At 48.8% G+C, this 22,088-nt stretch overlaps 1 protein-coding gene across 5 annotated transcripts in view; it reads left to right on the forward strand.

The window, feature by feature from the left end:
* XYLT1 (xylosyltransferase 1) overlaps window positions 1-22,088 on the forward strand; it is a 492,695-nt gene that overhangs the window by 258,396 nt on the left and 212,211 nt on the right. For all 5 annotated transcript variants that reach the window (XM_079945329.1, XM_079945332.1, XM_079945331.1 and 2 more), the window contains one exon: window positions 18,882-18,920. In XM_079945329.1, the coding sequence (XP_079801455.1) occupies window positions 18,882-18,920 (39 nt within the window). The remainder of the gene's footprint in view (window positions 1-18,881; window positions 18,921-22,088) is intronic.

Genomic DNA, 22,088 nt, shown 5'->3' on the forward strand with positions numbered 1-22,088 from the left:
GGATTCGAGCCCTGGTCCAGGAAGATCCCACATGCCGCAGAGCAGCTAAGCCCGTGCGCCACAACTACTGAGCCTGCGCTCTAGAGCCCATGAGCCAAAACTACTGAACCCACGTGCCACAACTACTGAAGCCCATGTGCCTAGAGCCCGTGCTCCGCAACAAGAGAAGCCACTGCAGTGAGAAACCCGCGCACCACAACGAAGACCCAATGCAGCCCAAAATAAATAAATTTAAAAACAAACAAACGAAACAAAACAAAGAACAAAAGAGTTAAGGCCAATAGAGTACCTGGCACATAATATATGCTTAATAAAAATAGCAGCTCATTACTTTATTTGAAAGAAAGGAAGCCTTTAGCAATATCTGCCTAGAAATTACTTTAATTAGAAGGAGGCAGCTTTGCTAGAATACTAAGATTTTAGGTTAAATTATGCAGATGTGTATATAGGGTCACCTTTTGGAAAGTGGCCACTTACTGGTGGTCTGGCAGAAGGAGACTTCCATCAGGTTTCCCTGCGAGGGCCTGGCCTCTTTGAGCAAATCTAATAGACATAATCGAGATTATAGAATATATTGTTTAAGAGGTGGTTATAATAAAATGATTTTTTTGGTAAAAACAAAAAACAAGAGAACACCCATTTGGTATGGGGACCGCAGTGTCTCTGTCTCTCTGTCTCTCTCTGTCTCTGTCTCTCACACACACATACACACACACACACACACACACACACATATTGTCCCTCCAACAGTATACCTACTAAATGCTTGCTGAACATTCACTGAACATTTATTGTCAGCGGTATGCCACGCCCATTGGTGTGAAAACTCCTAACAGTTGAGTAGTTATGTTTGACCTGCCCTAATTCAGCTGTGGAGAAGGAAGCAAAGGAGGAAAAGAACAATGCGAATCGTCTGAATGTCTCCTTTGTTCTTCTAAGCCTCAGTTTTTCTATCTGTACAATGAACACAGCTGGATGTAACCGTCTCTAGATTCTTTGTAGCTCTTTGCTTCTAGAACTTTGCCAAGGTCAGGAGTTTCTTTTCCTTGATCGGCACCCCAGCAGGCCGATTCAGAGCTGCTGGTGAGGCCATTCCACCATGTGATGGAATGCTCAAATGCTCTCAACTTGCAGTCATCCTGTGGTCAAGCCAGAGACAGGAAGAAAGTCATGTCTGGGCTTGGAGGGCTCCCTGATGATCAGTCTAGTTGTCTTTAGAAAGGGAGTTAAGGATAGAGTGGACTGATGGCATGGGATTGTATCTTCCATTGCACAGAAGTTACAGTCATTCAGCCTTCTTGAGTGGGATGTGTGTGTGTCAGGTGGGGGTGAGAGTCTTTAAGGGTCTTGGGAGGGGCAGTGATCCAACTGAATGGTTTGCTAAGTCCTTCCCCAGGAGGTGGAGCAGGCTGGCTGTCCTGCACACCAGATTTGAGCCTTGGTCCCCACTACTTACCTGCTGTGTGAAGTTAATGAGTGTCTTTAGCTCTCTGAGCCTGTGGTTTCCTTATATTAATACCTATGGTTATGGTGGGTTGAGTGACCAATTCATCCTAGTTTGGGACTTTCCTGATTTGAGTACTGAACACCCAGACAAATTGGGACAGTGGCCACATTAGTTACGAGGTTAAAGTAAACCAGAGCACAGGGCACGCAGTAGGTGTCAGGAAATGGGAGCTTGCAGGCATTAGTATATACAGCTTTGTTGTGTGTGTGTGTGTGTGTGTGTGTGTGTGTGTGTGTGTGTGTGCAGGGGTAGGGGGGACATTTTTGCTATTCATCTCTTTTAACTGAAAATGCCTCTGGCATTTTCCTAAGCCATAGAGCTCAGAGTTGCAAATTGACATTTGTATAACCTAGATCAATTTCTTTTTTGTAGACGTGCGGAAGATATCAGACTTCCGTATGCTGTGACATAGCAGCACTTTTTTCACTGTCTATAACAATAATGAGGATTGAATAACTCACGAGGTTGGCAGGTCGTTGCCACCTATGGCTTAAACTTTGTGGGCTTTGTGACCCCTAAAAGTGGGAAATAGAAATGACTTGAAACTCATCTTGACTCTTCAGCGTGTTGGTTCACTGAGTTGGTTTTCGGAAATACCTGTGGATCCGATACGGAAAGCCAAGTATATGTGATTTAGATGGTGGTACTGAAAGCTGGCTTCTAACGAAGATACATGTCCCTCCACACTAAACCTTGTCAACGACTCACCATGCTCTTTGGATAAGATCCAGACTCCTTCCTCGGACCCCGCGGGACTCCATCACCCAGCCCCTACACCAGTCTTCCCACCTTGTTGTTGGCCACTCGCCCGTTCGCATTCTTAAGTTCAGACCTCCTCTCTTTGTTTCTTAAAAGTTATGTGTTCTTTCCCACCTCAGATCCTTCACTAATGCTGTTCCCTCTGCCTAAGATGCTTATCCTTTCTCCCATCTCAGACAAGTTGCCCTTTCTTTGAAGCCCAGTTTAAGTCTCACTCCCTGAAAGAATCTTTCTGATCCGCCACAGTGGTCGAAGTCCCCTGTTTTGTGTCCTCCCTCGCTCCCCTTTGGCAGTGCTTATCACAAAATTAACTAAATCACCAATTTGGTCATCAATTGTTTGATATATGATGATTGAATCAGTCGATCCCTCCTCTGTCTCTTTATGCCTTTTGTGTTCATTGAAAAGGTGACGGTCATCGAATTTTACAGCTATTATGAGAAACTACAGAGCAGAGGGTTCAAGATCAGGGGGTCTGGAGCCAGATCTCCTGGATCTGGTCAAATTCTGACTCTAACACTTTGCAGCTGTGTGCTTTGGGCGTGTTGCATAACCTCTCTGAGCTCAGTTCCCTCATCTGTAAAATGGGGGCTAATAACAGCCCCACCCTTACAGGGTAGTTGTGAGGATTAAGTGAGTTAATACCTGACAGTGGCTCAGAATAATGCCGGGCACGTTATGTGTGTTGGCTGGTGGTGGTTGTTACCATTCGTTCTCCTACGAGCAGCAGTAATCGTCTTCAGACATGTAGCTTAAGAAGATGTTAAAGGAGAGATTGTTCATCGTTTGTGCCACATTATGACTGTTTTATTAGCAAGCTGTGGTCATAGAAGAGTTGTTTAAAGCCTCAGCCTCCTTATCTATAAATGGGTTCGGTGCCACCTGCTCCATGTTACCTATTCACAGGGCTTGTGTGAGTTCAGAAAGATGGGGCTGTGGATGGCTGAGCCCAGGCACACAGCAGGGGCTTGGTGACATTTAGCGGTCCAGGCACTGGGAGAAACTCCTGAGGGGCTCCTCAGGTGCCACAGCCTGAGCTGTGCCTGGGCTCTGAGGAACCAGACTGTAAATCTGGGCTCCCGCAATAGCCCTTCAGGGAGAGGTCTGCTTCTCTGTGATTTAAAACAAAACAAAATGAAAAATAATGATGGATGATCTAAGGTGCTGGTTTTATATGGCAGCTAACGAGATAGAAGGACAAGTAATTGGAGAAGTTATTGCTAACAGACAACAGTAAATACAGCTGCGATTATATATTAGCCATTCTCAAATGTCTCGTAATGCAGTGAGTATGCATGAGGTCAAGAAAGAGTTAGAAAACAGATGTTGTTCACGTGCGTTACAGCCTTATAATAGAGCCCGTGCTTTTTAAAAGAAATACTTATTGGATGATTCTTACGAACCAGACATTATTTTAAGTGCTTTACAAATGTTAATTCAATCACTCCTGATAACAGGCATGGGAGGTAGGCATTATTATTATCCCTATTTCACGTAGGAGGAAACAGAGGCACCAGGATAGTAAGTAACTTGCTCAAGGTTGAACAGAGCAATTGACTGACCCAGCATCTGAGCAGAGGTCATCCGATGCAAGAGTCCGTGTTCTCAACCACTACTCCATGCTGAAGCCACGTGGAAGAATATGACGAATGGAAGTAGAATAATTGCATGCAAAATACCCCCTTTCTTCTTGCGTGGGCAGGACCAGCTGTCCTTGGTCCTGATATCTACAGGTCTCTCCATTGATGAAACTTGTCTAGTGGATTCTGGAATACTAGCGTCGGCAGAATGTTAGCACTCAAATCAGTGGAAGCTATACAATCTCTTCTCTTTACCTTTGACACTGTGCCCACCCCCGCTTCACGCCTTCTCCCCAAACTGATCTTCTTTTAAATGGTTAAAATGCGTGAGCCGTTTACCCTACCTGCTGAAAGCAGGGTCTTAATTAGCCTTAATTTTTGAAGTTGGCAGCTGTAAACGGTGTTGAAAGATTGAAAAGATTACTGCACTAGTAATAAGATAATTGTCCCTGAGAAATGCTGTTAGCATGTAAACACAGTTAGCATATGAAATCAGAACAACTGTAATATTTCCCCCTTTTGGTGTTTAAAGATGCTCCTGTATGAATAATTATAGCTAAGTGCAAAGTGCAGCAATGAAATTCTGCACGCTTTTATTCGTTCTCGCTTGTGTCACAGCTCAGAAATAGACGCCTGCTTAGTGGAATCTCTCCTGATGCTGCTTCCCCGCCCCCAGTGGCCATTTGAAATTAGTACAAGAGTGGGGTGACTCAGGGGAGTTCCCCAAAAGGAGGGATGCAGGGCAGACGAAATCCACAGATCCCTCTGCAGCTTTTTAGCAGGGCTTTGGATGGAAGAGACCCCATGTACGTGCATGTGAATGTTCACAAATGTTTGCATGTGTGCACACACATCCAGGCACACAAACATACACACACACTCATATACAGAGCTGGAAAATGGTCTTGGCTACATACAGCAGAAGCAGATACAGTAAAACTTCAGTCTACCTTTTTAGACCTAGAAAAGCTGCAAGAGAATATGCTGCATCTGCCCCGACTCTGAGGGCTACCTTGTTTCTGGTGAGGTTTTGGATCCTTGGATACATTGGGAACTTACTTTCATTTTACGATGTCAGCACATGTCATATCTTCCCAACAGACCTTATGCTGTATAACGTGTATATCAAGTATACTGTGTGTCATATAAAGATGACCTCTCTGCTTCATCATCTCAGACATCCGCCAACCAGTAAGTAGGTTGAGCTCATCTACTTCTGCTCAGTCTTTCATTCCCAAGGGACTTGTCTTGACTTGCAGTTAGGAAAACATCCTACACCTCTTAAGTGGGCTGGGTTCAGAGCATATGCGTCTCTTAGGTTCCAACCCAACACGACTTGAGCTTCGGTTGATTTTGGTTCAACAAGACTTTGCCCAGTGCTGTCCGTGTGGCAGGCCCAGGACTTCGTTAAACATGAACACAGAGAAGATTGCCTTGGAAAACAGGACAAGTTGTTAAATAGTGTATAGCGAAGAGTGAGGAGAGCAGAAGAGCCTCACCCCTATTCGTGGGCGTGGACGCTTTTCCTCACCCAGGGTTCCTGGTTGTGTGTTCGTGTACATCTCTTGAGTCGAATTTTGAATTTTGTAGCCAAGTTTGCTTTACAACCAGTCCATATCCCATCCTTCTCTCCAACCCCAGGGCCTCTGCTGAGAGCTTTGGGACTTGATATACTAGAGATTGCAAACGTCGGTGCTCACAGCAGCCACGTGGCAGCCTCAGTGAGGGAAGCATGTCAGGAGGTCAGTGGCAAGCTGGAGGGCGCGTGCCCCATTAAGAGAGACAACCTCTTTCCAGATCTGAGCTCACAGTCAGTGCCTTACGGAAATGATGAATTCCTGTTGCAAGATCTTCTGATTTTCAAAGAAATGCCAGAGCTTTGTAGTTTTACATGAAACCTCCTGAACTTTAAGTGTTGGCATCACACGTAGCATTCTTCTTTTGAAAACATCATGCGGGCTGAACAAAACACGTCTGAGCTGAATACTGCCCATAGGCCCCCAGTTTGCTGTTTGCTCCCTGTGCAATAAACCCTCAAAGATGGTGTTCTCAGGGAGCCTACAAAGCAGAGGCTCGGGGCTTCCCTGGTGGCGCAGTGGTTAAGAATCTGCCTGCCAATGCAGGGAACACGGGTTCAAGCCCTGGCCCGGGAAGATCCCACATGCCGCGGAGCAACTAAGCCCATGCGCCGCAACAACTGAGCCTGAGCTCTAGAGCCCGCGAGCCACAACTGCTGAGCCCGTGTGCCAGAACTGCTGAAGCCTGAGTGCCTAGAGCCCGTGCTCCACAACGAGAGAGGCCACCACAATGAGAAGCCTGCAACGAAGAGTAGCCCCCGCTCGCCGCAACTAAAGAAAGCCCGCGCACAGCAACAAAGACCCAGCACACCCATAAATAAATAAATTTATAAAAAAAAAAAAAGAAAAAGCAGAGGCTGCCGCTGGGTGGTCAGCGATGAGCTCCCACTGCATCATGAATTTGGTCAACTTGAGACGGCAGACTTGAACTTGCATCGTGCTTCTCCAGTCTCATCCTTTCTCATCCTGCCCTACCCCCTCCCTCCATACAGATGTCTCAGTGAAGTTCGTGAGAAAAGAGCACTTACTACCCTGAGGAGATCCTACAGTTATGCCCAACAGGTCACGCGTGTGAGTGAGGGGCCCCTGCCCCCGTGCAGAAAAGCGTAGAAATCAAAGGGGATCGTTGTAGATGCTGGGTCAGCCGAGCAGCACTGAGCACAGTGGTCCTCTCCTGGGGGCTGATTATCAACGTGCTGGGGGATCTCAGGCTCTTTCCTGACCTTGGCACAGGGTCTGGCAAATTTGGCTTTCTGGGTGTAGAATGGGTCGTTTCAGAAACAAAGCCATTGAGGCCGAGTCGAGGAGAGTCCTCTATTCACCGCTGAAAGGAGCTCATTGTACAGGATCGGTGGGCCCCACTGGATCCCCTTCCTCTGGCCTCCCCCTCCTCCCTTTCCCTCAGCTGGGGCTTTGTCTGCAGGCCCCGCAGGATGCTCTAGGCCAGGCTGCGCTTTCTTCCCATTTTCCTGTCTCGGCAGCTCTGGGGCTGTCCTGTACAGAAGAAGAGCTGGGCTCGGAGCCCCCGCGCACGTTCTTGGCTCTTTGGGCCAACTCTGTTGTCGTGGGTGATGAGAGTGCTTCCTTCCAGGAGAGCTGGGAACAAACGGTCAGTTCACAGGCAGCTGCACGCCGCGGCCGTGCAGGAAGCAAGAAAACAGTGGGCGCTAATAACTTCTTCCTGTTCCACACTCTGCACTGAAGCCTCCCCGCCCGCCACCCGCTGTGCCTGATGCCCACCGCCCCCTGGAGAAGTCAAGACCATTGAGCTCCAGGTAGAGGCTCGTAGATGAATGAACTGTAGTGCTCAGCTCACTTGTACATTATTAGAGCTTGCCTCTTTCTCCTCTCAGGTCTCGGCATCCTGAACTTTTCTTTCTTGGGATCCGGGGTGAGCCTGGAGTCACGTAGAATAAGTTGCCCAGTGGGTAAAATGGTACTGTCCTTTGGTGGGAGAAATAAAGTATGGTAGTTAAGAGGTGGGAGGTCACAAACTCAGATGCTTCTGGGGCCAGCCCAGGTGGGCGGGGTAGGGGCTGTAGCCAAGAGGAGGGTGTGTACCCATCGTCAGGGGGTAGCGGCAGTGGTTAAGAACCCGCCTGCCAATGCAGGGGACACGGGTTCAAGCCCTGGCCCGGGAAGATCCCACATGCCGCGGAGCAGCTAAGCCCGTGCGCCACAACTACTGAGCCCGCACTCTAGAGCCTGCGAGCCACAACTACTGAAGCCCACGTGCCACAACTACTGAAGCCCGCGTGCCTAGAGCCCGTGCTCCGCAACAAGAGAAGCCACCGCAATGAGAAGCCTGCGCACCGCAACAAAGAGTAGCCCCCGCTTACCGCAACTAAAGAAAGCCCACATGCAGCAACGAAGACCCAACGCAGCCAAAAATTAAAAATTAATTAATTAAAAAAAAAATGGTAGCAGCTACTCAGCTCCAGCTGCAGCCATGCCAGCCTGCACACCTACTTGGATGGATCTTCTGACATTTAAGAAAAACCAGAAATCTGGGTATTGTGAAATCACCCAATTTTTAAGTGTTGGCAGCTAGGTTTTTTTTAAACGATATTGTGCACTGTGTAGGTCAGACCATACCACATCCACGTATTTTGGTTACTTTATTTTTCTAACTTAGAAGATATGGAGGTTAAATGGGCCTGGCTCTGACTTTTGGGCAAGTCTTCCTGACCCTCTCTAAATTAGGAATACTACAGGAAATCCATAGTCTGGAGACAGAAGCAAACATATAACGTCATCAGGAGCATCTCCCAATGGTAAGAGCATAAAATAAAATCATCTGTGTTTCCAGACTCTATGGCCATCCTGTAGCCACCCCATGAGGGTGAAATAAGGATTAATGAAATAATGCATAGAAATTGCTAAACAGGGTGCTTCATAAAGACTTAAATGAAAGCTATCCTAATGGCCATTGTCGCCCATCCCATCATCTTCATCCTCATTACCATCATGAGCATTAAGAAATACAGGAAAAGGCTGGGGAGGCAGGAAGGGGGCAATCAATCGCCCCAGGTCCCACCTCTTTGAAACCTCCTGACATTGAACCTGACTCTCACTGTAGGAAGCCTCTGCCCATCTGTCTCCTGTGGGCCCGCCTGTCAGCCATCTCTCTTCCAGCCCAGGAAGGAGGCTCCCCTGTTCCGAGGCACAGCCTGGAGCGGGGGATGCGCCCCCTGTACCCGCTGTAGAGCTCTCCACTCCATCACCATGTGTCCACATCCTGGGATCCATTTTCCCCCAGTTTGAACCAGCAGTTCTGTGTGCACCTCTTGGAAACATTCCAGACATAAAGCACTGCTGGATCACAGTTTTCCCAGAGCTGGGATCCGCTATCTTTTGAACAAAAGATGTCCTAGTTAGAGGCTCTGGTGAGGAGCTGAAGAAGAAGAAATGAAGAAAAGGTTGGGGGGGGGGGCGGGCAAGGACACACGTAGACATTTATTTTGGCAAAAAAGGATGAACCCAGGATTTTCTATCAAGAAACTTGGATTCTAGACTGGGTTTTGCTATAAATGGTGTGTGGCCGTTAGGAAATCCACTTCCCATTTTGGATCTCATATGCCTCACCAGAAAATGATGGGTCTGATTCAGGTCAGGGCAAGAAATGTGTTTCATCTCACTGGAAAGCAGGAATCTACTGGTAGTGTCTGCTCATAGAGCCGTGTCGAAAATTTGAGGCCTATCAAATTTTCTATCATTGCTTAGTAATATCCACCTTGGGCATCCTATAGAGAAGCTGCTGCTTACCTACACTACATAAGTATCTTTCCAGCATTCACAGTCGTAGATTCTGGGGCTCAGATCTTTAAGCTAGATCCCCGTGGAACAGAAAACCCACTGAGCAGTGCCAGGAGCTGCAGAGCAGAGCATAGTGTCTTTGGAACTCTGGACAGTGTCTACAGGACACCTGGCAGCGTTGGTTGCAGTTGGGCCACACGCCATCTTGGCAACCACAGCCAACGGGTGCCAAGTTGGCAGGTGCCGTGCGGCCTGTGCCTGGGAAAAGGTAATTATTGGGCTGAGCTGGAGATGCGCCTTGTGTTCTGAGCTTCAGGAAGGCTTGTGTACAGGCCGAGCCCAGGTGGCCGGCCTCAGAAGGACCCAGAGCCCTGGACGGGCTACCAGAACCTCTTGTCCTGCGTTCCTCAGCTTTTTCTCGGTGTGTGGCAGGCATGCCTTCTTTCTGGTCTGAAATGCCTTCGAGCTGTGAAAAACAGAACACTGTAAAGTGACAGTAATTGTCCTCCGAGAGGAACTACCATTTGTGGCTTGCCTACTCAACACCAGGACTGGGCAAGGCTCTGATACACCATCTCACTCAGTCTTTACAGTGACTGTCGAGATGGTTATTATATTGTTATTCTTATCATTATTATAAGTTAAATATATTAGCTGAAGATCCACAATGAGGAAATGGGAAGATCCGGTATTTCCTAATACCATGTAATCCAATTCCCTGCTCTATAAGGCTTCCTAGTGCTAGCAACTCACAAAACTATGAGCTGTGGTTTAGTGATTACGATTTACCATGTGGTTGTCCCGCTGGAAAACAGTGTAATTTAGTGGTCCAAAAGCGCAGCCTCAGGAATTAGGCTGTCCTGGTCCAAATCCTGTCTCTGCCACTTAGTAATGAATGCCTTTGAGCAAATTACTTTCCCTCTGAGCCTCAGTTACATCATCTGTAAATTGGGGCTATTAATATCTACTAATGATACCTATTAATACTCTAAGAGTTGTTGTGAGGTTTTAATGAGATGGTTCTTACAACCCACTAAAAATAATGTCTTGTGATCAGTATGAGCCCCGTGTTAGCTACTATTCTGATTATTGTCATCATTGATCAGCCATGTGACCCTAGGATAACTGCATGATTAAGGGGGAGGTGACGATACAGTCGTTCGCCAGGCAGCAGCCGTACGGCCGAGAGCTTTGCTTTCTGGCAGAAATACATGTCCAGTGTCTCAGGCAGGTGTATTCAAAACGTTGTCGTTCTGAGAACTGTCATTCCGTGTACTTTGTAAAGAATTACAAAACCTCCGTAGGCACACACAGAACAAAGTGTTATATATGATGGTTTAGATTTTTGGTAACCGTCTGTGCTCGAAGATACACACACCGAGCTGAGAAACACAAAACTCACTGCCGAACTTCCATGAGTCTGTGGTTTCTCCTATCTTCCCAGGCTGGGGATGGTCAACTACCAACTCCAAGGGCTGGAGCTTCATTTTGAGGCTCTGTTGCTCATTTCTGGGGTCTGGACTAAAAAATGTGGAGGGAGTGCAGAAGAGCAAAGAGGGCTCTAAACTTTTAAAACCTTTAAGACAAAAGAGAGACAGACGGAGCGAGGAAATTCCACCCCATTTTAAGGTGCTAACCACATCTATCACCATCTCTCTGAAGCAGTGAGAGTCCCCCTGCCCTCATTGCGGGGTTTCTGCTTTCTCCCCTGAGTCCTATTTGACGGTGAGTTTGCATTTTCTAACAAGGTGAGTCTGTGTGGTGCTGGCCAGCTTCACATTCCAAGTGCAGCCTTTCTCAGAGAACAAGGGCGGTCTGTGTCCTTGGCATTTCTCCCTGGTCTCCCAGTGCCGCCTGCCATGCACGTGCCCCGCCTTCATCTCAGGAGCCACGGCCGTGCGAGATAAGCTCGCTGTGACATCCCACAGGGACGTCTAGACAGAAAGCCCCATTGTGTGAGCACCCTCGTGGCCGTGACCAGATCTCGAGAAGGAGTTGAGAAGGGGTCACACACCCCTGGGGAGGGAATGGTGGAGAGAGGAGGGTTGATGACAGGGTTTCTGGGGCAGGAGGGATACCGTCACCATTTAAGTGGGGAGAAAGGAAGGGGTGGAAGCCACCCTGCTAGAGGCTGAATGTGTGTGTCCCCCCCAAAATTCATATGTTGAAATTCTAACTCCCAATGGGATGGTATTAGGAGGTGAGGCCTTTGGGAGGCGATTAGGTCATGAGGGAAGAGCCCCCATGAAAGGGATTAGTGCCCTTATAAAAGAGACCCCAAAAAGCTTCCTCGAATCTTCTGCCATGTGAGGCCACAGCAAAAAGACAGCTATCTGTGAATCAGGAAGCTCTCACCAGATCTGCCAGCACCTTAACCTTGGACTCTCAGATTCCAGAACTGTGCGAAATAAACTTCTGTTGTTTATAATCCACTCAGTCTGTGGTATTCTGTTAGAGAAGCCCGAATGGGCTAAGACACACCCATCAGGAAATTTCTTGGGGGCACAGAGCACGAGCACCAAAGTCCTAAGCATGCGTTAGACACTTGGTGGCTGGCAGGCTATCAGAGGTTGGGGTCGTAATAGAAATTTTTGGTTTTTCGCTGACTGTCCTTCTCACCTTGGATGCTTTCAGTCTTGTATTATTCGGGATATAATCAGGGGTTCTCAGGTTTTGGCCTGCGTAAGACTTGCCCAAGAGTATCTAATAAAAATGCAGGTTCTTTGGATCCTTACCCAGAGATCCTGATTCAGTAAGTTCACGCTATTAGAAACACCAGGATATTGGGTAAGGGACCAGTTTCTGGCAGTTTACAAACCTGAGCACCCGTCCAGGCTCCATCCCTTATCAAATCTGTGTTTTAGAGCAAATTGTCCTGCCGGAGCGTCAGTTATCTGATCTGTAAAATGGGGATATGAGACTTCCCTTGGCAGAGCTGCAAGTGGTTCACATGCTTGGCACAAAGTAAGCATTCAGAACAGAGTAGGTAAACTTACCCATTTCACGGCTGTCCAGTTACCTGCAATAACTCTCAGTTCAGAAGAGCTGTGGTTGAGTAGGGTTGGGTGTGGAGGGTTATGTCTTAGCCTTCATAAGCCTGGAAGAAGAAAACAAAGGGAAGGTTATCTTTGAGCTTAATTTTAACCCAGGGACCAGACAGTTAAAATAGCGGGTTTTATTTAATGTTCACGGCAACCTGTGATGTCAGTGGTATCCTGTTTTCAAGGCAGGAGGTGACTGTGTATCTGGGTTCCTGTGAGACAGTCCAGGTTTACACCTGTTAAGCTGGTGTAATAGTTATCAGTACTCCTTCTCACTTACAGAAGTGGCCAGACAATACACTCTGTGCTTTACTTTCTTGCAGTAGCTCTGTAGGAGAATACAGACCCACCTGTTTACATTGTGTAAATGAGAAAGGGAAAGCTCACAGAAGCTGTGGAGGTCACTAGTCTAAGTGGTTGTTACCTGCTGACTCGCCAACCCCAGTACTTGGGAACATGATTGTATTTGGAGACAGGGCCTTTAAAAAAGTGATTCAGTTAAAATGAGGCCTTTAGGGGGGCCCTAATCCAGTCTGACTGGTGTGCTTGTAAGACGAGGAAATTTGGGCACACGGAGACACATAGAGACTCCTGCACAGAGGAAAGAGACCACGTGAGGACACAGTGAGAAGGTGGCCGTCTGCAAGACGAGAAAAGAGGCCTCAGAAGAAAACAACCCTGCTGGCATCTTGATCTTGGACTTCTAGCTCCCAGAATTGTGAGAAGATAAGTTTCTCTTGTGTAAGCCACGTAGCCTGTGGTATTTTGTTATGGCAGCCTGAGCAGACTAAAACAGTGGTTATGCATGATTTGAATCCAGAGCTGACCCCAAACCTGCACTTTTTTCCCGTGAATGAACCTTCTTTGCCCCATGCCAGGCTGCAGTACAAGTGACCTTATCCGTTTAGGTCTCTAGCCTGACATCCAAACTCAGCTTCCACTGGGTGGTCTCCAGTGAGCCAGTTTCTCCAGCAGGCAAGGGTGCTGAGTTTTTGATCCCATGAAGAGCTCATTGCATTTCCCAAGGCACCTGGTGTTTGACAGTGACCAGAATAAGGTCCAGTCTCTGGATGGTGGAAGCTTCCTCCTTCTATCGCCAAGCAGAGGGCTCCCGGGGAGAGCACCACCCAGCCTTCTGCAGTGTTGTCCTGGGTGTGTCTGTGCTGAGGCTGTACTATTGGGGCCCATTGTCTATATGCTGACTTGATGGGCCTCGGGGAAACTGGCTCAGAAGGCTTGAATCACAGGATTGTCTCACCTGTACACCGAAGTCATCACTCAACACGCAAGAGCAAACGCTATCTTATGATATCATCAAAGCCAAGGAGGAGAACGCCCCTTCCATTGACTAAGGCTTACGCAGGTCTCAGCATAACCAGGAAAGCCAGAAATGTTTGATGCATGCCTGGAATGAAAATGAACAAATTCTTCCTCCTCTCTGCTTTCTTTATGAAAGTTTAATTGCTTGTTAAAATTAGGGCTTTGGCCCTGATGGGCTCGAAAGTTTTTGAGCCTGGCTTCCTTGTCTTACAGGCAAGACTCGAGGTGCAGACAAGTTTCAGTTCTGCAGGAGCTGTAATCAGGCTCTTGCCTCTCTTTTAAACAGCTTTGGGATGGAAGGGCACACAGGGTCCCTTTAAACTCATTTTTGTCTCCCTCAGGGTACCTGCCAGGCATAGCGCTAGCTGCTGAGTTGGAACACGGTAAACATTTGTGGACGGGTTTGGCGAACTCTGCGTGGTTCCTGCCATGGCACAGTGACTGCATTTTGTTTTTAGTCACCTCACATGTACTGATTTCGATCAACCATGTCCACTACGTTTTTAAAAAAATACAGATACTAAAAAAGGATTCCAGTAGTTGTTAAGGTGTTACCTTTCATTTGCTGTATTCTTCCTTTAGATAGACATTCTCTAGGTTGCAGGATTACATTGTCTAAGGTGGGACGATATTCTCAGATAAGAGCTAGTGTAAAATAGTGGAGCACAGGTTTCTTGAGTGTGGGGCGCTGGGATTGAATCCAGGCTTCAACACTATCTGTGTAGCCTTGGACAGGTTATTCAGTCTCTATGGTCATCAGTTTCCCCATCTCTATCATGGGAGTAATGGTGGTTCCTACCATAAAGTTGTTACAGTGGTAAATGGAATGGTGCATGTATAGAGGTTAAGCCAGTGCCTGGAACATGGTAAGAACCTAACAAATTATTAGCCATTACTTAACAAGTAACTTGGTAAGTTAATAGTTACTACTAGTATTCATGACTGTTCTGAACTGTGGTCAAGTAATATGCCCATGGGATAAGGTTTAGAATAAGCCAAAAGAATGAAAAATGTCTTCATCTCAGGGCAAGGGCACTCTGAGTGATGATTTCCATTAATGTGTCTGTAATGGCATCTAAATAAATTCAGAAGGACTGGTATGTTTAGCAAAGAGGGCTGAAGGCTAACTCATAAGTAGTGCAAGATCCTGATGGTCGAGTAATTTCTTTGCTTGGTGTAATGTACATCTCGCATGGAGCCTGGCACGTAGTAGGTCCTCAATAAATGATAGCTATCAGTTTGGTTATTTCCGGTTCCTGGGATGTATTTGCAGACTCAGGGAGAGTATGCATCATTTCGTTTCCAAGGCTGGACTGTCTGTACAGTACGTTTTGGTTCTATCAAGGTCCGTGTTTGGAGAGTGTATCTGCCACAATGGTGCAGCATGACAAATCAACCTGCAACTCAATGACTGGAAAGAACAAGCATGTATTTTCTCCATGTGTGAAGGTTGGCTAGGGGTTGGCTGATCGAGGCTGGGCTTAGCTTCAAGCTGCAGATTGGATGGGGTCTGCCCCGACTGTCTCTCATCCTCCTTGGACCAGTAGGCTACCTGGGCACATTCTTCTTGTGCTGATGGGAAAAGCACAAGAGGTCCTGCTCAATCACGCAGCCACATTTCAAGCTTCTCTTATGTCATAACTGCTAATGGGCAAGCCCAAGTTCAAGGGATGAGGAAGCACGCTTGGCAAAGAAATGCAAAATCGCAGGACCAGAGGGTGTGGACCTAGGGAGTGGTGAAAACGAGGGCCACTTATTCAACCTACCCAGTTCCCCAATTGACTTCCTCCATGTCGTCATCGCAGTAGATGATATGAAAGGGCTTTCCTTGCTTTAGGTGGTTCCCTGGTTCCCAGTCCCCACATTAAGATTCTAAAAGCACTCCACTGTAGCATCGAAGCACGTTGCAGGTTCCCCTTTGGTCTCTGGGAGCCTTTCCTCTGACAGACAGGAGTTTACTGTAAACCAAAGAGTCCCAATTTAGACAGACAGGATGGATTAGGCAGACAGCATCAATGACCTGGTTCCACTTCGTTAGCCTTTCCAATTAAGGAGGATGTTACTGAAAGTGAGACCTCACAGAGGTGCTGCCGTACCTTGAATCCTCTGGACTGAGCCTCCGGAGGGAGAGTCTTATATTTCAAATGTGCACAGAGGAGGGGAACACAGCTTTCTTGGCAAGTGAATCCCAAGTGTCAATGACATGGCCATTTGTGAGTTACTTTGTCTTCTTCTTGGCTAGGTGATTAACATGCTAAATAGATAGCATTTTTGCTTTTGTTTTTCAGAAGCTTTTTAATGAATATTAGTCCCCTGACCCTGAGCCCAGAGGGTCTTCCTCTCCGTTGGAACACCAAATAAAGAGTTGGTGCGACACTGTATCCAAGGATCAGGCTCTGGGTTTTGTCAACACAGTTGTCAGAGGTTCCCTGTGGTTTCCCAGGAAGGTTTTTTCCAGTGGAGTTGTTCATAGGGGTTCAGGATGGCATTCTCCCCTCTCCACCCCACCCCACCCAGTGGGATTCTGAGCAGTGAAGAGTAATCCCCAAACAATAGCCGAATGGGCTGTGAAGTACAGCTTAATTAATCTGGGCACGCACCCAACACCCTGTGCAATGCTTTGCAAAGACCTGGCTTTAAAAATGAGGCTAATGTCTGAGTCTGAGAAGCAGCTTCTTCTCTTCTAGTCAAAATCTGGATGGTAGGATCTGAATAAGGAGAGGGACAGGGCTTCCCTGGTGGCGCAGTGGTTGAGAGTCCGCCTGCCGATGCAGGGGACACGGGTTTGTGCCCCGGTCCGGGAGGATCCCACATGCCACGGAGCGGCTGGGCCCGTGAGCCATGGCCACTGAGCCTGCACGTCCGGAGCCTGTGCTCCGCAACGGGAGAGGCCACAACAGTGAGAGGCCCGCGTACCGCAAAAAAAAAAAAAAAAAGAGGGACAGACAGACACACGGAGACTGAGCTGAAGCACAGACTTGCCTGCTGTCACTCACTGAACAGCACGGTGGGATCTGACCCACACTGCCCGGCACAGACCAGGATGATGGCCTTGCCTCCTGGCAACTAGCATGGGCCCTGCCCAGCATGCTTGCCTGACACAGGGAAACTGGGAGTACAGGGTCCACTCTCCCTGCATACGAGTGATACAGGAGCTGGCTGGGGGGCTTCGTGAGAGATGCTAAAATAATGAACCTCACTTGAAAAAAAGTGGTTCAGTGAAGGTTCTCCCCCGTCATAGTTGCCACTGCTTTCCCCTTGAGAAGGAGCTAGTAAGGGTTTGAAGACAGAGGCCTGCAGTATTTCTCTTAAGACTTCTCCAAGTTCCTTTATGGGCCAAGGCTGCAACGTGGGAGAGAAAATGCCCCTCAGTCTCTTCCTGAGTACGAGGAATATTCAGTGCCAGGGTGGAATGTGAAAATTAGAGTGAGACGTTCTCTTGGCAACAGTCTTTGAGCTGCACTGTTGGAGAAGTGCTGGGAATTAGAACAGGAATCAGGAGAGAGCATTCCCTCGTCTTGAAGGAAAAGTCAGTACAGACCAGAACGCAAAATGATCCTGGGGTCAGGACTCCACGCTCATCACAATTAGGTACCAAAGAGAAATGAACAAGAAATGAGTGACAGTTCACCTGGGGTAGGGGTTTAAGATGTTCCGCTTTCTCTACACTTCCTTCTTTTAAAGTTGTGGAAAGAACACTTCACATGAAATCTACCCTCTGGGCAAAATTTTCAGTGTACAATATAGTTTGTTAACTCTAGGCTCTGTGTCGAACAGCAGCTCTCTGGAGCTTATTCATCTAGTGTGAACAAAATTTTGTACCCGATAAATAGCACCTCCCCATTTCCCTCTCCCTCCGGCCCCTGCCAACCACCCTTCTACTCTCTGCGTCTATAAGAGTTTATTTTAGGTTCTTCATATAAGTGGAATCATGAAATCTGTACTCTCATGTTTATGGCAGCCAAATTTGTAATAGCCAAAACCTGGAAAGAACCTACATGTCCGTTGACAAGTGAACGGATAAAGAAAATACATAGTACGTACATGCACAGAGGAATTTTTTTTTTTTTTTTTGTGGTACTTGGGCCTCTCACTGTTGTGGCCTCTCCCGCTGCGGAGCACAGGCTCCAGACGCGCAGGCTCAGCGGCCATGGCTCACGGGCCCAGCCGCTCCGCGGCATGTGGGATCTTCCCGGACCGGGGCACGAACCCGTGTCCCCTGCATTGGCAGGCGGACTCTCAACCACTGCGCCACCAGGGAAGCCCTGCACAGAGGAATATTATTCAGCCTTCAAACAAGAAGGAAGTCCTGCCGTTTGTGACAACATGGATGAACCTTGAGGACACCATGCTAAGTAAAATAAGCCGTTCACAGACAAACAGGGTGTGATTCCTACATCTCCTTCTTGTTGACAGCAGAGGCCAGTGAGCTGGGGCTAATTTGCACGGCTTCCTTGAAGCCTGTGTTGGAAAATCTGCTCGGATAAAGCAAAGCTTCCAATTGAGTTCGCACTGAGGGGTTGTAAAAATCACGCCCATTCTCTGTAAGAGGCAGCTTGAGGTTACTTTCCCAGAATCAGGAATCCAAGATGATGAAGCTCAGAGCTGACATAGTCCAGACAAAAATAGCCTTTATGTGCCGAGCTTCCTGTTTTCTTTGGAATCCACTTGCTGAAAACCATTACCTCCTCCCCAGCTGCCCCTTCCTCCTCCGTACCCACCCTGCCCCCCACCCAAGAGTTCACGTTTAATGACCCGAGACATTACCACCAAGCATTTCCAGTCAATTGGCTTTTGTAGCCAGTGAATGAATGGGACTTTCTCTGGCCTTCTCTCGCCTGAAAGGAGTCTTCCCCAGCCCATTGGAATGTGCCACACAGACCAGGAATTAAGCTCTTCTTTTCCTCTCAGTCCTTCCCTCATTCTTTCCAAGATCAGACACAAAGTGGTGGCCTTGCCCCTAATGGGGATTTTATATTCTTTCAGGTTTATTTCTAATCCTCTTACGGACCCATCTTCTCCTTCACATCAATGATTTGAACACGCTTTGAGATACTCGGCGAGGGGCCTTTGTTTCTTATTTCTTTACGCTGACACTTCATGGTTGTGCACGATCTCCACGCGGGTGTCCCTGTATCCCCCTAATGAAAGATTACAGCCTCCTTCGTCCTGTGGGTGTGGGAGGAGGTGTGGTGGGGGGAGATTGGGCCGGGCTGTCCTCCTGTCACGTGGAATGGGGGCGACAGAGGGGGGCCAGCTTCCCCGCGGGGTTGCTTGATGCCGGGGCAGTAGGTTACACTTCTCCCACCGCTCACGTGTGTTTTCTCCTCTTTTCCCACAGGCCGCACAGCCAAGCCCTGTGATCACCCTGGAGGCCCAGGTGAGTACCTTCCCGTGGTGTTTGTCACTTTCTCTGCACTGATGTCCCCGGACCAGCTCTCCAGGGAGCGTTCGTGCATCCTCTTGGCTCCAGGACTCAGGAAGGCTGGACGGACACATAAGGCCATCCTCCTGCCTGGTTGGGATATGTGCGTGCACCCACATGTGTACACACACCAGCTGATTGTTCATGAGTGTGTGTGCACACATGCATGTACCCAGGTTCTGAAAGCACCGTGGGAAGAACCAGACGTGTTTCTTTTGAGTTTTCTTCTGCCCTTTGCTTCCGCCCAGAAGTGGCGAGGAGGTGAATGCAGGGGGAGAGGGAAGGCAGAGAGGAGGCATGCAGTGGGGGATGGCTGCCCTTTCATGCCTCGGGTTTGGAGAACTTTCTCCCCGGGCAGTTAGTCGTGTGCTTGTGTCTGCTTGCGCGATGGGCCATTCTGAGGAATGTGAATCACGGTGGCATTTCTGTGCGGGGGCGGGGGGGGGGGGGCAGGTGACCAGTGGGCCTTGTAAGGAGGGAATGGCCCTTACTGTCTACTTTCTGCTTTCCGGGGAGCTAGGACAGCGGGGCAGCTGTGAGTCCAGCAGACCCAGGTAGAGCCCCAGAGCTGTGTCTTCTGGACCTGAGGGTCACTGAACCGCTCAGCCTCTGTCTCCCCATCTGGAATATTATTACCACAGGGATCGTGCCTGCCCTGCAGGGCTGTGGTGAGGAGGAAAGGACAGGGTGTCTGTGAAGTCATCAGTATGGCTAAGTGCTTGTGAGTGTTAGCTTTTTTTTTTTTTTTAACATCTTTATGGTGGGAGTATAATTGCTTTATAGTGGTGTGTTAGTTTCTGCTATTTAACAAGAATGTTAGCTTTTTAAACCAGTACAACGGTGCTTTTCTGACGGGACTTGAAGGGGCTGTATCTTTGGATGGATGGTTTCCTTAGCTCTGGGGGTTGGTCAGACAATAAACAGAGAAGCCAGGGTGGATGCCACCAGCGCCCCACAGCTAACGGCGTGTCAGACAGGCGAACGCAGCTGAGCTTCTCAAGGCTTCTCGGTGACTCCTGCACATCCTGGGACCAGCTGCGCCCTGCTCTTCACCCTCATCGCGGGCATCTCTGCCCTGCCCCTCTTTCCTTCATCAGAAAGGCCGGACGTTGGGAGGACAGTGGATTCTCAGGGTTTCTTTGGGCTCTTGTGGCCTCTCACTACCCACCCCCGCTCTCCCCACACACACTTATGTCGGCTTCAGGGATGACCAGACAACAAAGCTGGCAGGAAGGAGCAGTGCGGGGGGACGTGGAGGGGATAAACGCCCAGTTTTTAGCCTCTGTTTGGCCATCCTCTGGTCTGGTTTTTGGCAGACTTCGGCCAGTCACCTGTCACCTCGGCCACGTTTGGCAAATGTGAATTGTACCTGTGCCAAGTCACCTAGAAACACATCCTCCCCGAAATGAACATATTTTACTTTCAGAAGTAGACTTATCCTAAGGTAATGATTCCCGATCAGGGGTATCTTTGAGCCCCAGAGGACTTGTGGCAGTGTCTGAAGACATTTTTGGTTATCTCACCTTGGCGGGCTGGGAGGGAGGGGGGTTTACTACTGGCATCTAATAGGTAGAGACCAGAGAGGCTGCTGAATGGCCTACAAGGCACAGGAGGCCCCCCCAGGAAGAATTACCGTGCCTGAGATGGCAGTAGGGCCGGGCTTGAGAAATGCCATCTCAAAGAATAATATGGTGAAATCACAAGTTCGACGTGCCAGTTACATTGCGTTGCAAAACATTAAATGTTAAATTAATACAGTTGAAAAGCTCCTTTGGGTGCCCGCTAAAATCTCTGCAACGTCCTCTCAGAAGTTTGTGAGCCATACTTTGGGAAACGTGTCTCTCCCCACGTATTTTGACAGAACGTTCAGGGCGGGTTTTTGAAATGCTGGCCCTTCTCTTCTTTATCAGTCTTTCCCCAGAAGGAAAAGTTACTAGACTCAGGGAGACCCCTGGGCAGATAGTCCGCACCCAGAATTCTGGAAGCCAAATCTGAGGTGGAGTGGCTGCAGCCTGGATGGTTCTGTCCTTTGCCCTGCTGTATCTTTCGCCCCACCAGCCCTTCAGAAGCTCCATGGGAAAGAACAGTCACATGCCCTGGCTCTGGGCTGTGACAGCTCACCCCTACCTACACAGTGACCTCTCCCCAAGTCACATCCATCGGCCTGAGAGACCTGAGCCCTGGGCCACACACAGCCAGCTGTGGCACGTGGCCGGCTTTCTGGAGCTCGGTCTTCGGGGAGCCGTAGGATGCTGTTGTCTTTCCCCGAGTTCTGGTTTCCCATGTTAAAGGGACGTTGGAACCCAACCAAAGTGCAGATGTTTTGTTTTGTTTTTTTTTTGTAACTGTTGGCACAAGCCCGTGGCCAGATCTGACTTTGTGCTGGGCCTCAGCCCATCATGGGACTCAGGATGGGATCCTCTTCAGCTGCCTGCAGGCAGGTCAGATGAGAGGGGCAGGGAAAGGTTCTCTGGCAGGACATGGCACCCCCAATATTACCCATATAGCACAAGCGAGGTGGCAGATGTGGCCGCGCTTGGAAGAGCCAGCCATGCAGAGGTGAGTGGTAGATGTGCTCTGAGCCCTGGGTCAGTTCCCACTTCCTCCCCCTGTGCCCTTTGCTCCCAAGAAAGCCATCACCTGCTCCATCCTGGAGCACAGGTGCCACAGGTGGGCCTGAATTTGAGATTTCACTGTGAGCCATGTCCGTACGTCATGCTTCAGTGGCGTGCCTGTCCAGGGCCCAGTCTGCATAGGGACATTGGGCCAGCCAGGGACCCTTCCCTCCACGCGTTCCCTCTCTCCCTAGTCCTCACTGCATCAGCCCCCGCCCAGTGCTCAGTGCATCTGTCCCCGGGCAGCTGTTCTGAGTTGGAGGGGGCGTGGGATTGCTTGGCTGCTGAGGCCTCCTCTATTGCTCCGCCACTGGCACAGCAAAGCTTCGCATCTGTTGGCATCAGCAGGACTGTCTCTGCTTAACGGCCAGATTAATAGGATGAGGGAGTCGAGTAAGGTTTAAATCCCTGGTGTCAGCTTTCCCTCAGCAGGTTGCCCCTGGGCGGTACCGAGGACTCCCTCACTTGCAGGGGTGAATACTTTTCTAGTCTCCAGATGGTGGTTACC

This window comes from Stenella coeruleoalba (assembly GCF_951394435.1).
Source record: "Stenella coeruleoalba genome assembly, chromosome: 15".
NCBI classification, from domain to species: domain Eukaryota; kingdom Metazoa; phylum Chordata; class Mammalia; order Artiodactyla; family Delphinidae; genus Stenella; species Stenella coeruleoalba.